At 40.3% G+C, this 17,271-nt stretch overlaps 1 protein-coding gene across 6 annotated transcripts in view; it reads left to right on the forward strand.

The window, feature by feature from the left end:
• The window catches only part of pnpla6 (patatin-like phospholipase domain containing 6), a 30,276-nt gene that overhangs the window by 9,455 nt on the left and 3,550 nt on the right, over positions 1-17,271 (forward strand). Inside the window, exons 16-35 of one of the 6 annotated variants that reach the window (XM_054778994.1) lie at positions 1,940-2,017; positions 2,186-2,391; positions 2,497-2,628; positions 2,761-2,884; positions 3,191-3,304; positions 3,377-3,452; positions 3,593-3,742; positions 3,819-3,882; positions 3,979-4,147; positions 4,269-4,451; positions 4,536-4,654; positions 4,745-4,901; positions 5,342-5,458; positions 5,542-5,611; positions 7,369-7,485; positions 13,688-13,836; positions 13,969-14,121; positions 14,335-14,451; positions 15,883-15,970; positions 16,170-16,315. In XM_054778994.1, the coding sequence (XP_054634969.1) occupies positions 1,940-2,017; positions 2,186-2,391; positions 2,497-2,628; positions 2,761-2,884; positions 3,191-3,304; positions 3,377-3,452; positions 3,593-3,742; positions 3,819-3,882; positions 3,979-4,147; positions 4,269-4,451; positions 4,536-4,654; positions 4,745-4,901; positions 5,342-5,458; positions 5,542-5,611; positions 7,369-7,485; positions 13,688-13,836; positions 13,969-14,121; positions 14,335-14,451; positions 15,883-15,970; positions 16,170-16,315 (2,529 nt within the window). The other 5 variants (XM_054778995.1, XM_054778997.1, XM_054778998.1 and 2 more) reach the window with 5 other exon arrangements.

The following is a 17,271-nucleotide window of genomic DNA, read 5'->3' on the forward strand; positions in this document are numbered from 1 at the left end:
TGTGGGGACTACTCCGGGAATATGGGGTACTGGACCACCTAACTCAGGCTGTGCGTTCCCTGTATGACTGGTGTCAAGAGTTTGGCTCGCATTGCAATTCACAATAAGTCAGTCCTGTTTCCAGTAAGAGCTGGGCTCCGCCAGGGATGCCCTTTGTCACTGATTCTGTTCTTACTTTTATGGACAGAATTTGTAGGCGTAGACAGAGCATTGAGGGGATCCGGTTTGGTGGCTGCAGGATTGGGTTTCTGCTTTTTGCAGATGATGTGGTCCTGCTGGCTTCATCGAGCCGTGACCTTCAACTCTCACTGGATCGGTTCACAGCCGAGAATAAGAATGGGATGAGAATCAGCACCTCCAAGTCTGAGTCCATGGTTCTCACCCAGATGAGATCCTGCCCCAAGTGGAGGAGTTTAAGTACCTTGGGGTCTTGTTCATGAGTGAGGGAAGGATGAAATGCGAAATCGACAGGCGGATTGGTGTGGCATCAACAGTGATGCGGACTCTGCATTGATCTGTTGTGGTGAAGAGAGAGCTGAGCCAAAAGGCAAAGCTCTCGATTTACCGGTCGATCTACGTTCCTACCCCCACCTTTGGTTATGAGCTTTGGGTAGTGACCAAAAGGACAAGATTGTAGGGTGACTGGGCTCTCCCTTGGAGATAAGGTGAGAAGCGCTGAGCTTGTAATGTACAGTACTGCGCGGGAAGGTGCACAGTCATCCCTTGCAGTATTTCAGTTTGATTATCGCTCTCTCGCTATAATCGCGTTTTTTCAGAAATTAATTAATTGATTGCTGTTTTGTGGTTGACTATGGTCTATTATTAGTCAAAACATATTGAACATGTAGTATTCTGGACACTAGGCGGCAGTAATGACACAAAACATTGAGACATTACCTTAACACTGCATGAAGTCATGAAGTCAGCAATGGCATGTCCGACATGATAGAGTGACAAAAAGTTTTCCTCTCGTTTAGTGTGGAAGTGGTAAGCTTCTGGCTTTTTAAGTTTACAAGAAACAAATTCGAGGCTAACCGGTTGGCTCGCTAGATTGCTAGCCAGAGGCCGTCTCAAGCCCCTGCAGCATAAGACTTACACAATGTGGTGTAAACAATGAATAACAGGAGTGTAAAGGTGACGATAGGGGTATCATTTCATGTCTACAGTGCTCCAATAATGTTAAAAACTGTATTTAGAAAGGGTTAAACAGGTTGTCTATGCTCTAACTACGAAAATATTATATTTATTAACATTGAATCCTACAGTATATTGCAGAAATTAATTTATCGCTGTCGGATCTGGAACCGTCATATCACTGAACGTCTTCCAGCCCTCACAGCCCACAGACATCTTTGGATGGGTCTCCAGGGTGCGCTCTCGGCCCATAGAAGCACTGTATTATGACACATACCAAAAGTCTAAAACAAATACAGTTGTCCCTCGCCACGTCGCGGTTCGTATTTTGCAAGTTTCACTCTTATGACATTTAAAAAATATATATTAATTAATAAATCATGCTGTTTCATGGTTGAATACGACCTATTAGTTAAAAAAAATGCATATTTAATTAAATTTTATGTAGTTTTGTTGCCTAAATTAAGCATTTTCAAGCATAAAAATGGCTAAATGGCCTAAAATACAAATGCAAGGCATTAAGAAGACACATTCAAGACACCAAGAAGACACACTACTTAAATTAGAACATAAAATGTCTTTCCGCTCAGTGCTCCACCTGTTTGATGCACAAATGTACTCATAAGTGCACGTGCCCTCTTGAGTAGCTATAGCGCCACTTATCAAGCACAAACCTTTTGTAACCAAATCAAAAAAGGATATTTGATATGTAGTAAATGTTGCCACAAACTTTCACGTTCATCTAAATGTGTGCCATAGCGTTTTCTGGTTGACTCATTCTCTCTGACTGTTCTCTTAATTGCAGGACCCTTCTCTGTTAAATGGAAGAGTTACTTTACATCATGCCAAAGCTGGGGCAGTCCTGGCAAGGCAAGGAGACCAGGTAATGATAATAGAACAAATAGATTTACAAATAGATAGATAAATAGTCAATAGAAAAAAATTGTCCCTTTACTTTAAAAAGAGGATATTGTAAAATGATGACTCACGTACAAAATCAAATAATGCGACGCTTGCCTTTTTACCCCACTTTCTCTTTTCACTCTTCAAGGACGTGAGTCTACACTTCGTTCTGTCCGGTTGCCTGCATGTGTACCAGCGGATGATAAACAAGCAAGAAGCCGTTTGCCTGTTTGTGACCCACCCAGGGGAGATGGTGGGACAGCTCGCTGTGCTCACGGGAGAACCCCTCATTTTCACCATCAAGGCCATACGAGACTGCACTTACCTCAAGATATCAAAATCTGATTTCTATGAGTGGGTATTTTTGAATGACTATACTTGGTTTTAAAGTATGCTTTTATTTTTATTTTGGCATCATTAAATAAATAAACATTTCTAATGTGACACTGTGCTGTGCAGGATTATGAGAGAGCAGCCCAGCGTGGTGTTGAGTGCAGCTCACACTGTGGCCATCAGGATGTCACCATTTGTTAGGCAGATGGACTTTGCTATTGACTGGATGGCTGTAGAGGCGGGTAGAGCCCTGTACAGGTATACTTCAGTCCATCTCGTACTGGTATACTTGTTGTCCTCGTGTGCATCTCAGTGGTGTATTAGATAACATTGAAATATTATTAGTAGAACACAATGTATCATCTGTGTCTTCTCTCCACACATACACAGACAAGATGACCAGTCAGACTGCACCTACATTGTCCTGAATGGACGTCTGCGCTCAGTCATTCGCAAGGCCAATGGCAAGAAAGAACTAGTTGGGGAATATGGACGAGGAGACCTCATTGGAGTGGTGAGACATTGTAATTGTAATTGTAATTATTTGGACATTGTGTCCAAATAAAACAAAAAAGATTCTACTTTAATTGCTTAGAATTTACTGTATCATAATACATTTTAGTTACTTTCTTTTCACTCAAAGTGTCTAAATGGAATTTAGGAATTTTTTTTTTTTTTTTAATTTCCTTTTTTAACCATACTGAATATAACTTGAAAAGCTTAAAAAACACTTACAGTATACACTTATAATGGGGTTTAACATAATGACAGAATGCTAGCTTTATATTCTGGATATTTGACATTGACCAATGTAATTAAGGTGGAAGCATTGACCAAACAACCGAGAGCCACCACTGTGCACGCTGTAAGAGACACAGAACTGGTCAAGTTGCCTGAGGGAACGCTGAACAACATCAAGAGAAGATATCCTCAGGTAAAAACAGAACTGGCTGCCAGTTGTTTCTGTAGACATGGGTGGTGCGCAGCCTAACTGTCGTGCGTTCAGGTGGTGACGAGGTTGATCCATTTATTGGGCCAGAAAATTCTGGGGAACCTCCAGCAGGGTCGAGGGCCATTCTCAGGTAAAGTGGTCATGATGAGAATCTTAATTACAAACCAGTGACGATGCAAATTGGAGTGAGTGATTTAACAGTTAAATAATTTTCAATCTCAAGCGCACATCAGTGTTTGTTCAGCTTGATTTCACACACCTTTCTTTCAGGCTCAACTCTCAGTTTGCCGAGTATGACCACCAGTGCTGATGTAACAAACCCCGCCAGCAACCTCTCTACTGTGGCTGTGTTACCCGTATGTGATGAGGTGCCAATCAATGCATTCAACCTGGAGCTCAGCCATGCCCTCAGTGCCATTGGTAGGCCTCATTGATGTCAAAGTTTTTCGTCTTGCTTGCATTATATGGTTTATTATGTCATTTATTTAACATCAAGGGCCCACACTGTTATTGACCAGTGACATCATCAGAGAGCGACTTGGTGCATCTGCTTTGGACAGGTCAGTGTCTTCTCATTCTTATCTTATAGGTCTTTTTGTATTGCATATACTGTGTATGGCTATAGTAGCTTTTGTCATTCTACTTATAATCACCAGCATCCAGGAGTACCGTCTGTCAGGCTGGTTGGCACAGCAAGAGGACATAAATCGAATAGTCTTGTACCAGACTGACAACACCATGACTCCATGGACTCAGCGCTGTATTCGTCAGGCAGATTGCATTCTTATCGTTGGCTTGGGAGACCAGGAACCTACCCTTGGAGAGGTTTGTGTCATTTGTAGGTGGAAAAGCACTATACTGTACAAGTGAAAGACCAAAGACCATTTGTAGAGAAAAAAGGAAAGGCAAGGTGATCATACAAATATCCTCTGATCTGCGCCACCAGTTGGAGCAAATGCTGGAGAACACAGCAGTCCGGGCACTGAAACAGCTGATCCTTCTACACAGAGAGGATGGTCCAGGCCCTTCCAGGACTGTAGAGTGGCTCAACATGCGTAGCTGGTGCTCAGGTCATCTCCACCTAAAGTGTCCTCGCAGGGTCTTTTCCAGACGCAGCCCCAGTAAACTGGTACGGGGAGCAAACGAGATTCCTATATAGCTCATACTTGATCTATTTTGTTGTTTTTGCACTTATCTTTAATTTTTTTTTTAGAGGGAAGTTTATGAAAAGGTTTTTGAGAAAACAGCAGATAGGCACAGTGACTTCTCTCGGCTGGCGCGAGTGCTGACCGGAAACAGTATAGCTCTGGTGTTGGGAGGAGGTGGAGCAAGGTGAGCTGCTTAAATCCAATATGATGAAATCATGTTTATACCATCTGTGAATGTGTAACGTCCTGATGTCCATGTGTTTGTCCTCAACAGAGGTTGTTCTCATGTGGGTGTAATTAAAGCTATGGAGGAAGCGGGGATTCCCATTGACATTGTCGGAGGCACCTCCATTGGCTCATTCATTGGTGCACTGTATGCTGAAGAGAGAAGTGCCGTCAGAACCAAGCAGAGAGCCAGAGAATGGTCCAAGGTGCAACACTCGTGTTAATACAATACCAATCAAAAGTTTGGACACACCTGCTTTCGAATGAGAAGGTGTGTTCAAACTTTAGACTTGTGCTGAAGGTCATTCAGAAATTGTAGCCCTCAGATTTACAGTCATTTGTATATTGTGTCCACTGCACATACTCTTTGTGTGGAAAAATGCAGGTTTGTTTACGTTTAAAAAAATATATATCTTAGGCGTTCGTTATGTTTTTGTTACGTAACAATACATTTTATTACTTTTTTGATAACCCATTTTGTCACAATTTCTCATATTTTTATTCATAGTGCAATAAAAGAGTTGAAAGGCTGATTATGCATATGTTGTGGTTATGCGATTATGAGTTGTACATTTTTCAATTTTCATTTATCATTTATTGACCCGGTCTTCTAATGACGGAAAATGTATCTTGTGTTGTTTAATAGGCAATGAACTCCGTATTCAAAACAGTCCTTGACCTGACCTATCCCATCACCTCCATGTTCTCTGGTTCTGCCTTCAACACAAGCATCTACAAAGTGTTTCAGGACAAGCAAGCGGAGGTGAAATGTTGCAGTGTGTAGATTTTGCCGACATTCATATTAGAACAGGGGAATAATGCTCATGATACCAATTGTGTCCTCAGGACTTGTGGCTGCCGTACTTCAACGTCACTACTGACATCACGGCGTCAGCCATGCGCGTTCACCAGGATGGTAAGTGACAACTAATAATCCAAACTATTATTTGTATTTTGTCTTCAAACTTAAAAAAAATTTGGAAATGTGTTTGCAAACACACTGCATACACATACAGTACAGTATACTTTCATTGTAGACCTTGTCAGTGTTTAAACAACCCAATGCTAACACTATACTCTTACACTAAATAGTGATTAATACTTGGTCTGTCAGAAGGAAAATAACATTGACTAGAATTGTGGTGTACTTAGTCAGCGTACACATTTTATTGTAAGACCCGATATGCTTTTTTAAGACAAATCATGGTATGGCTTTTGGCATGCTTTCAGATATATGGTTTATTGTGGCACATTCCAGTCTAAATTGACACTTGAATGTGAGATTAGGATAATGTAAAAAATAATACAAATAAAGCAGAAATTCTCCTGTTGTGGATGGCATGCCAACAAAGTACAGTGGTGCCCGTGCTAGTTTGGAGGGTGCCACAACCAATGATTTGTGCGAATCATTGTACTGTAAATGCAATGTTTGGATGTATATAATATGCTTGTGTTTTTTGCTGATCTGCATCATGACTAACACAAGCTAAAGTAGATACCAGCCCTCTGCACCCCACAAATCCAGTGCAGTATTTCCTCAATGATTAGTGCAGCACTTTCAAAAAAAAATAGTAATTTCATTCCGTTACATGACATAACAAATTGGTTATTTGCAAAGTCGTTTGTATTTGAAAATGCTGGGTTTGAGGGGTTTTCAGGCCAGAGTTCTGACGAAAAACATTGAATATTGATGTTTGCATCGTGGCATGTCTTTTAACAGCTGGAGCAAAGCCTTCCTCTCTGTCTCACCCTTTCCTGCTATGTTGACTTGACCAGTCCTCACTTTTTCACATTCTTATTTCTTTTTACTTCGTAATTTCCTCCTTATTTACTGACATTTCATCAACTAAAATATCAAAGCAGCTACTTTGTCAGTGAGCAGCCGTGTGTGCTGAGGTCAGTACAAAGAGACATAATTGAGATGCTTATCCAGGTTCAGGAGCAGAGAAAATGACAAGTGTAGTTGCCTAAACGCTTTTAACGCTCCCATGTCCATGTCAACATGTAGGATCCAGAACACTCCATCCCGCTGTTTCCTTCCTTGCTCTAAACAAATGACATCTCATCATGTTTCATTCACCTCCATTTACTGCTTTTTCTAGAATAGTTTTTGAGTAGTTCTACATTTAAATTTAAATGGATATATATTTTATTGCAGCGGTGGACTTCCTCTTTCCTTACTTTCATCATGATCCTTCCCGTTTTCTCTCTCACCTACTACTCGACTTCCTCTTTCCTTGCTTTTTATCTAACAGTGCTAATATTGTTTGTCATGAAGAACAGCATCCTGTTGTCAGTAATACAAGTATAACAGACTGGCTGTATTGGCCATGTTTTAATTCCATTTTAGTAGTGTCTGAATGTATCCCTGTTCATGTGTATGTGCTCACAAAGGAAAACATTTACCTTTTTTTATTGAGCTAAAAATAGATACATTTGATTGACTTTGAAACCCTCATTGTATTTTATTAGGGAGATACCTTTGCAAATATTGTGTTTTTTTTGTCATCTCATTATTTCCAGCGGCTACTTCTTGTGCTCTCCCTCTCTATTGTTGTCATCTTTCTCTGTCTTCCTGCACACTATGTCTCTCTCCTTCTCTTCTCCATCTGTGACTTAAAGTCCAGCCCATATTTAATGTGATCCTCCTTGTCCATCTCAATTTCCTGACAGGTTGCGTCTGGCGGTATGTTAGAGCCAGCGCCTCCTACACCCCCTATTTACCTCCCCTGTGTGACCCCAAGGATGGCCACTTGCTTGTGGATGGTTGCTATGTTAACAATGTCCCAGGTCAGATTTTAACGCGCCCGCGTACGAAACCTCTTCCCTCACCCTCAAAGTCGACAATCAGTCGCTCGACTATCGTCTCCCCCCGTTCCTAACTAACCCCGCCCCGACCAGCGAGACTCGGGGAGCCCATGGTTTGGAAGGAAAGACAAAGTTTATTATGCTTTCTAGCTCGAGGCCACCTATCACCTCGATGCATCACCTTTAATGTCCAAAAGGATATTTCATCTTTTTCAATTTGCTTATAGAATTCCAATTAGTCTTTTGGATAAATACTCATCAGAGATGTTCTCCTGCATGTATGGGTCACTGAGTTGCATGATCGTTTGGCTACCTCTGGCCTCTTAGAAATCTTATTCGTTCCTGGATTTAACTGCTGATACTTTGACGCACTAGTTATCCAGCCCAGCGTCACATAGTGTTCCTCCTCATGGGGGCGCCAGAGGACTGCAGGGGAGTCGCATAAAATAGAAATAAAAAAATAATGTTTAAACCTGCTAAGCTATAAACCTGCTCAGCAAACTTCAGCTACGTTAAAGGCAAAATAGTTTGTATGGTGAGATGAGACAGAGGCTGATATTAAGGATTTACAGATAATGATGAGATGGTAGTACATTAGGCAGCGCTCTGCTTGATGTGCAGAGATAACTAAATAATTAGGTAAGTAAATAAGTAAATAATCTTAAATGTATGACTTGAAATATATTGACCTAGCAATGATTTTTTTTCCCTTTTAAAAAAATTAGATATACATAAGTAGGCCATAAGTTAAATAAAATGCTTTAATATTTAAATCAATATCAAGTTCCCTAATATGCCTGAGCGGACACAACTGTATAGCAACAACGACAGTAATAGCTGTGGTTAGGTGTCTTCCAATATAATTAGTAACCTAAATACAGTTGGAAGCTTTTGTTCATCACACTGAATATTATTGTGATGACATCAAGAACTGCTGTCATTTATGTAGATTAAAAGGAGGCTGACAGTTTTGTGTAGTGATGAAACAGGGATACAGGGGCATACTGACAAATCAAAGGATGCGAGCGGCCACTTTGTTTTTGGTTTTTTTATGTAGTAAAAAACATTAAATACAAAGCAATGTGTTTATTAGTATCAACATTTCAGCTTTTTCTTTTTACATTATGCCTATTTTTGTTCCATTTTCCCCATTTTTGCTAGGTTTTTTTTTGTTGTTAATTTTAGTTCTACATATTGTGCCGTGGACCAATTAAAAAGTGGCAATTCAGACACACCTGTCCTAAAGGGAAGTGTGCTTCACTGTTGGCATCACGCATTTCTTTTAGTGTACATAGTTGTGCTTGTCTTGGGTTTAAATGTGTGTGTCCTCAGGACATTACCGCGGCGTATTCACCTTTTCTCTCACAAGGAGGGTTTTTTTTTGGTTTCTTATTAAGGAAGCTATCACTGTTTCATTTAAATTCACCTCTCAGTTCATCCTCACCTAAAGAAACATGTTGAGTCTCTCTTCCAGCACACCTGTCTCCTTCCCTGGCTTTGCTTGCATGCTTCTGTGTGCATGCCAGTTGTTGATACAATGAATATGCAATACACATAGGTGGCTTGCTTCTTCTCTTTTGCTGTTTCTTCAAGTGTTTGGGAATAAGTGTTCTGGATTCTGCTGTTACCACTTTTTATCCATGTACAAACTGATAACGACCATTAAATAAGAAGAAGAGGTCCCTGCAAAGACCGCTTCAAAACCAAAGCCTGTTTAAAAGTCTCAATTCTCAAATACTTAATGCACCGATAAACCCCGATGCTTTTCTGTGGTGCTCCTTGTCCTTCCAACCCATGCAGCTCTCTGTCTGCTTCTGCCCCCTGCTGGCATTGACATGTACTGCAGAATCGGGCAGGCTGGTTGCTCCCTAACTCAAACTTGTCTCAACAGCAGCTACTTCTTTGCCACGCAGCACATTCATTTCACTTAAGTTCAATTTATCACCAATAAACTGTGACAAAAAAGTGCTTTTGTTGAGACACAGTTTGGAGATTTGCACAGCCTTGGTTCTCTGTGATGGCTGCCGTTTTGCCTTTTACCTGCTGCACAACTCCCATGGGGTCTCTGCAAGGTAATGAGGTTTGCTTTGGGGTACAGCAGAGTGTAAAGGCGGGCAGAACTATAGTCCCACACTTCGCAGGGATCGGCTCCCCATCCTCGGGTGATTGCTGCCTGGTGTTGGGATTGTGGTCTGCATCAACACTAACATAAATCACTTAGCAAACATTGAGATGTTATCCCCCTTCCCCCTCCTGCTCCCTCCTTCCGCCCCCGGTGTGCCAGGCTCTCTATGGCGCTATGTGCGGGCGAGCATGACCCTATCCGGGTACCTGCCGCCTCTCTGCGACCCCAAAGATGGGAACTTGCTTATGGATGGTGGCTACATCAACAACCTTCCAGGCAAGTAAAGGTGGCGCCTTCTCCCAGTCTCCACCAATGCCCTAATCCCAAAAAGGGGGTTAAACCAAAACTTTGACGGAAGCTAGTTTGGTGGTTTGATGAAGTCAATAATGTGTGCGGTATTGGTGAGTATAATTCCTTATGTAAGGAACCATTGACAACAACTCGGATTACTTTGATTATTTGAGCCCAATGAGAGTCTAAGGGTGCATTCACACCTACACATTTGTTTTGTTAACCTTAAGAGGTCTTTCATATTCACTCGCACATTTCACCCTGGAGACAAAAAACGTCAGCTTCACAAAAAATGGAAAATATCAGTTCCCAACAAGAAAAGGGAGAACAACAGCTTTTTGTGAAAACATTTCAAGCATAACTTTAACTTTGACACAATTTTTTTGTGTTAGTGACAGCTCAAATATCGATGTTTATTATTGTTTAGTTATTTTTAGGTCAAAATAACATTTATTTACAAATATAACACCATGAACTATTTACTGTACAATTTTCACATTTGGAACTAAACTGCGTGTGCCTTCTCATTCTAAACTGTGTGTGCACACGTTAAAATTTCCCTACAGTGCGTAACCTTCTGCACGCCACACTCCTCCATGCTCTTCCACTTCCTTCTTGCTGTTGAGTGTGTTTTTCCATTCCAAGCTCTTATCAAATGCACTTCTGCCACCATGTGGCTGTTGTTATGGCTTAAAACTGCTCTAAAAGTGACATCTTTTAGTGTGCAGTTGCGTCACCACCTCTTTTTGCCTCGTGCAAAAAAACCTAATTTACGTCTAAATACGTCTTTGGTATTGAGTGAGTTCAAAGGCTGCTATTTCTACATAACTCCACTCCACTCCACTTTAAAAAAAAAAAAAAAAACATAGCTGAACTAAAAAAAAAAACACATACACACAGATTAGATTAAAAAAAAATAAATATCATTTGAGACACACATGCATGTGGACAAATGTAAAATAAAAATATTGAAAGACTGTAGTCCAAATTTAAATTTTAACATTAAATTGCATTAGTTTATGTTGAGATAAATGTGGGATTTAAAAAAAAAAAAGGGGCCGGGGGGTTCAGTGCTACATTTTTGGTCGTTGGGAACAAATCTGTCAGTTTTTCTGTAGTGTTGCCATTTTAAGCTAATTAATGGCACAAACATGGCAGTTCTAAAATGTTTTAAAAATAAATATTATCCAGCAGATTTCACCTTTAGTCACTCAACAGCCAAAACGACTTGTGGAAAAAAAAAGAAAAAAAAGTGAATGCCGCAAAATGTCTCCAGGATCATTTTAGGGTTAATCCAACCAACCTTCCACTCGATGACGGAAGGCTGCCGAGACTGAATGCACCCTTTTATAAGCTCAATTTAAAAAAACAATCAGAAAAGGTCTTTGTCACACCTGTTAAATGAGAATGGTAAGTATGCACGATACAAACAGATTGAAATACGTTTTGTGGTCGGACTGACAGCCAGTCCAATGTAAAAGTGCATTACAATGGACTCGTTTTCAGTGGGATGGACCTGTGTCGGGGACCTGTACAGTCATGGCCAAAAGTTTTGAGAATGGCACAAATGTTAATTTTCACAAAGTCTGCTTCCTTAGTTTTTATGATGGAAATTTGCATCCAGAATTTTCGAAAGCGTGATAAGATGAATGGCAATTAATTGCAAAGTCCCTCTTTCTCATGAACATAAACTTAATCCTCCAAAAAAACATTTCTACTCTATTTCAGCCCTGCCACAAAAGGACCAGCTGACATCATGTTGGTGATTGGCTGGTTAACATAGGTGAGAGTGTTGACAAGGAGAAAGGCTGGAGATGACTCTGTAATCCTGACTGAAAGACAATAACACACAGGAAGCTTTAAAAGGAAGGTAGTGCTTGGTATCTTTGATGTTCCTCTGTTAGCCATGGTTACCTGCAAGGAAACACGTCAGCATTGCTCAGGGATGGTAGCAGGCATGAGTCCATCTGCACGCACAGTGAGGTAAAGACTTTTGGAAGGTGGCCTGGTGTCACGAAAAGCAAAAGCTACCGGTATTGGAATCCTGAAGAATAAAACCTTTTTTTTTAATGAGTCTCCTTTCAGAAAAAGCTTGGCCAGGGAAGAAAAGCTGAGCACTACCATCAGTCCTGTCCCATGCTGACACGAAAGCATCCTGAAATCATTCCTGTGTGAGGTTCCTTCTCAGCCAAGAGAATGGGCTCATTCCCAATTTTGCTTAAGCTCACAGCCATGGATAAAGAATGGTACCAAAACAACCTCCGGAAGCAACTTTTCGCAACCATCCAAGAACGAACGAAATATGCTTTTTCCAGCATGATGAAGCACCTCACCATCGACATTTTGGGTCCATGTCACGGGCCATGGGTAATGGAATCATGGCCAGGAAACTCCCCAAACCTCATTCCCTTTGAGAACTTGCGGTCAGTTCTGGCGGACAAACAAAAACCTGCAAATTCTGACAAAATCCAAGCATTGATTATGCAATAATGGGCTGCCATAAGTCAGGATGTGGCCCAGAAGTGAAATGACAGAATGCCAGAGTGAATTGGAAAAAGAAGGGTCAACACTGCAAATATTGGCGTTTTATGTAAACTTAATATAACTCTCAACAAAAGCCTTTGATACGTATGAAATGCTTGTAATTATGCTACAGCATACCATAACATTTGACAAAAATATCTGAAAACACCGAAGCAGCAGACTGTGTGAAAACCAATACTTGTCATTCTCAAAACTTTTGGCCACGACTGTAGACTTGTAGATAAGGAAGGGGTGGGAGGTTTTACATATCATATTTTCCTAGTTTTGATATTTCACATCAAAAACAATCTTTTGTCTGTAGAACAGAGCAACACAGGTAGTGTGCACTTTATTTAAAATACTGCATCACTGTACCATAGTCTATCGATCACGTGTTCATGTTTGTAAATCATTACTCGGCTCTACCTGTTCTGTTTGTCTTGCTCTGTTCTAAAATGACGTTTTGCCATTTCAACCAGAGGAATCATAGGTTGAGTCTGATAAGGAGAGAATTGTTTTTATTCTGCACACTTAAATTCCCCAGTCTGTAAACATTTAAAGATGAGTATATTGATTCTACGTACATCAGATGTTTCTGGTGTGTAATGTGGTAGCGAGATTAAACACATGTGGGTCATCTAATGAATGTCCTGATCAAACAGAACAGCCACAATTCACAAAGCTCCACACTGCATTTCTATGTTTGGAATGTGTCTCATCTTCCGCCGATACTCGTCACAAAAGCTGGTGAAATATGACGTCCTTTGGGCCCAAAGTTTCACCTGATAGTGTTTTGTAAAATCATCCATCCATTTTCAACAAAGGTTCAAATAACGGGTGAGCTGGAGCCTATGATGATGCAGGGTACACCCTGGACAACTCGCCAGTCAATTACAGGGGACTTGTAAAATCAGCATGAACTTTATCCAGCTGCCTTATGTCAAAAAACTTCATTTATGGCCCTTTTGACACTCCAGGTCAGAGCTTTGGGCTTCTGGGTCATATTTCTATTTGACTTTAAATAGGCTCAACACCACCACAGTATTGGCTCCCGAATTGGCGCTGCGTATAATCTCTTACCAAAGTTACATTACCAGTTAGAATTTATCCTAGAAATAATTTGGTGGTGTCAGTCTGTTTAAAATGTCGCCTCCTAATGAACTTGATACTATTGCAAATATTGAGGAATCATTTTCTTATCACGCCTACTGCACGTTTGTGGTATGTGGTTTATATGTATCACAGCGGACATTGCGAGGAACATGGGCGCCAAAACGGTCATCGCCATTGATGTGGGCAGCCAGGACGAGACAGACCTCTGTAACTATGGCGACTGCCTGTCTGGCTGGTGGTTGCTGTGGAAACGAATCAATCCCTGGGCTGAAAAAGTCAAGGTGTGTCCGGCTTTGACACCTCGATGATAAGTGTACTTTCTATCCACCCTGTCTCTGAGATGACCATTGTTCAAGGTGCGTTCTCACAGTGTCAGTACATTATTTCAATTGGGGTTGTTGCCCCCTCCCCAGGTGCCAGACATGGCGGAGATCCAGTCTCGACTGGCCTATGTGTCTTGTGTGCGGCAGTTAGAGGTGGTCAAGAAGAGTGCTTATTGCGAGTACATTAGACCACCCATTGATCGTTTCAAGACCATGGACTTCGGCAAGTTTGACGAAATTTATGTGAGTTACTTCTTGAAAATTGGTGGTGTATAGACATTTGTACTGACCATTTGATTGAATATACTGTACAGTACGTAACAAAGGCTTCAATTATTACCATTATCAAAACTGTGAGCAACTGACGTTGACATTTTGTTTGTTATGTGGTCTCAACAGCCCAGTTCGCATGTAATAGGGCAGGTTTTTTTTTGTACATGCATTGTGTTGTTTCAGGATGTGGGCTTCCAGCACGGCAAGCTTGTGTTCACTGGCTGGGCTCGAGGTGACATCATTGATAACATGCTGAAGGACCACAGATCGGCTGACTACAACGACAGCAAAAGAGTTGATGTGAGAGCCGCACACTTACTAAACTACTATACAGTATACTATAGTATAGGGCTGCAACTAATGATTATTTTCTCAGTCGATTAATCTGAAGCTTGTTGTTTTGATTAATCGAGTAACCAGTTAGGCCCCAGGCAGACCAAATCAATATGAAGCAAAACACACGCAGTTAGTGATTTGTTTCGCAACATATCAGAAAAGAGGCTAAAATGTCGATCACTGTTGTCTAAAGTCAAAGCTGATGTGTGTGAATATCTTGTTTTGCCTAAAACACAAATATAATAGGTCTGCTTTCATGCATGACTAAGGACATTTAAGAAAAATCACATTTGAGAGGCTGAAATCAGACAATAATTTCTTTTTTTTTTTTTTAATTAATCGAGTACCGAAAGTCTAACTCCAACCGAAATGGACTTCAAAAAATTTTCCCCATAAGAAATAATGTAAATCCAATTAATCCAGAAAGCCAAAAATGTTAACACAAAACATGTTTTATATGCAGAAAACAATTCAAAATGCATGTGAGTACATATAAATGATGACTGAAAGGGGTAAATGAACATTTAAGGTTACTTTTACCTTCATTGAAGACGTGATTCAGAGACTGTTCCCAAAGACACAATGTGGCAGCGAGATCAATCACCACTATCTTCCTGTTTCGCCGTTAGTTATTCCTTGATTTCAATAGTGTTTGTCACCTCATTAACCCAAAATAGAGCCAAAGAAAGTTGCAAATGGAAGTATTTTGACAAAGAAGGTGAGAAAGACTATTGAATTCAAGAAATAACTCATGGCAAAACAGGAAGGTGGCGGTGGTTGATCTCGCTGCCACTTTGTGTCTTTGCGTGAGAACAGTCCCAACTTCAATGCAGGTAAAAGATGCCTTAAATGTTAATTTAACCCTTTCATGTATTATTTATATGCATGTAAAAGTACAATTATAAAACTATCAAATTAGTTTATGTTAACATTTTTGAGAGTCACTCAAAGAGTCACAGACTTCTGGTTGTTCCGGTTACCATTTTGTTAGCTAGCTAATAGGATACTAACAAGAAAGGATGTTTTGTGATTAAAAATACATTCAGAACACAGTTGGACTCACGCATTGTATTAACAACACGACAAGATGCACACCATATTGTACACTAACGGGAAAATGCACACCAACCGAGGCAAAATTGCGGCGTAAATGTTCTACATTAACCGAAAAACACGCTAACCAGGGCGGACGCTAATCGAGGTTCCACTGTACTATCCTATTTCATTACGGTCTCAGTACTGAGAGAGTGATGTAATCACCTTTGCTATTTGTCCTGACATTGCCAAACTTGTAATATATATTGCATGGATTTCATCTGTTATTTTACATCAGGCTGCATCAACATTCAACATCAAAAATATTGTATTAACACCGAATTAATCATTTGTTCTCAGTCATGCACATGTCAAGGAGCTGATTTCACGGACCTTGCAGAGATTGTGTCCAGAATAGAGCCAGTCCAAAACTATGTTTCTGCTGAGGGTGAAGTATCCATTCTCCATTGCAGTTTTTCCTCATTAAAATGTGTTTTCTGCCCATATTTTAGACAGTGCTACACTGATAACTAACTATATCAGCTAAATTGGAATAAAGCAGCAACACATCCCTGATTGATAGTTGATGGATGTTGCTGGGTTCAGCTAACTCGTAAATTCACTTTGTAATATCTCTTTCCCTTTAGCGGAAGAGTCAGACTGTCTGACGGAGTATGAAGAGGATGGGATGGACACTGTGAGAGAGGAGGAAGGACAGGAGGAGGAAGAAGAGCCAGAGGACCCAGACGACCAGTCCCCTGGAGAGTGGGGACAGAATGGAGTCTTCCAGACTGTGAGTATCATTTTGGATCTGCCTAAAGAAAACCTACCAACTGTCAAAGTTTATTTGATATGTCATTTGTTGAAAATAATCCTCATCAAACACACACAAGTACAGTAAGAACAGTGCTTTGACTTCAGTAGGGCATGGTGATGTCAAGGATGCATTGTTGTTGGGTGTATATTAACGATATTTAATATTAGCAGCCACCAACAATGTTCAATGCCCAGCTTAACTAGTGCACAAATAAAATAGTGGGCAAAACAGACCTTTATTTTATTTATTGGTTTCTTTTTAAATGACAATTTAGGCCGTGGAAATCCTGCCACCAACACAGTACTACATTTTGTGAGCTAAACCACGTCTAATTAACTAGAAATAATCTTCTTTGTGGTCAAAACTAACCAGCTGCCAGCTTATTTGCTGAAAGTCAAGTAAATAAAGTGTTTTCTAATAGTGACCCATATACTTGTAGACCCACATGTATGTAAGAAAACATATATACTGAACGTAAAAAAAAAACGTGCTGTGTAAAGCACTCAAAATGTTGACGTGGAATAGTTTGAAAATGATTATTATTATTTTTAATTATTGCTGGTTTGACCTCACCAAAAAAGGTACCATTTAGGAACATACAAAGTACCTTAGTTGCTCAATGTGTGGATGATTCAGAGATGTGAATTTTATTTATTTTATTTTTTTATTTATTATTTCCTTCATCTAATACTGGGAAAATAAACCGCTCATAGTTTGTTGGGTTGGAAGAGTCTAAATGTTCTGAACTCCTGTTTCCATGCTGCACAGTGGAAGTCTGTGTAGATCAGGGGTGTCCAAACTTTTTCCACCGAGGGCCACATACTGAAAAATGAAAGGATGCCAGGGCCACTTTGATATTTTGTAAAGCAACACATGTACAAGTAGATATGCTAAGAAGATATGCTTTATGTAGACAAACACTGCATCTCGCT

This window comes from Dunckerocampus dactyliophorus, chromosome 6, assembly GCF_027744805.1.
Source record: "Dunckerocampus dactyliophorus isolate RoL2022-P2 chromosome 6, RoL_Ddac_1.1, whole genome shotgun sequence".
Classification (NCBI taxonomy): Eukaryota; Metazoa; Chordata; class Actinopteri; order Syngnathiformes; family Syngnathidae; genus Dunckerocampus; species Dunckerocampus dactyliophorus.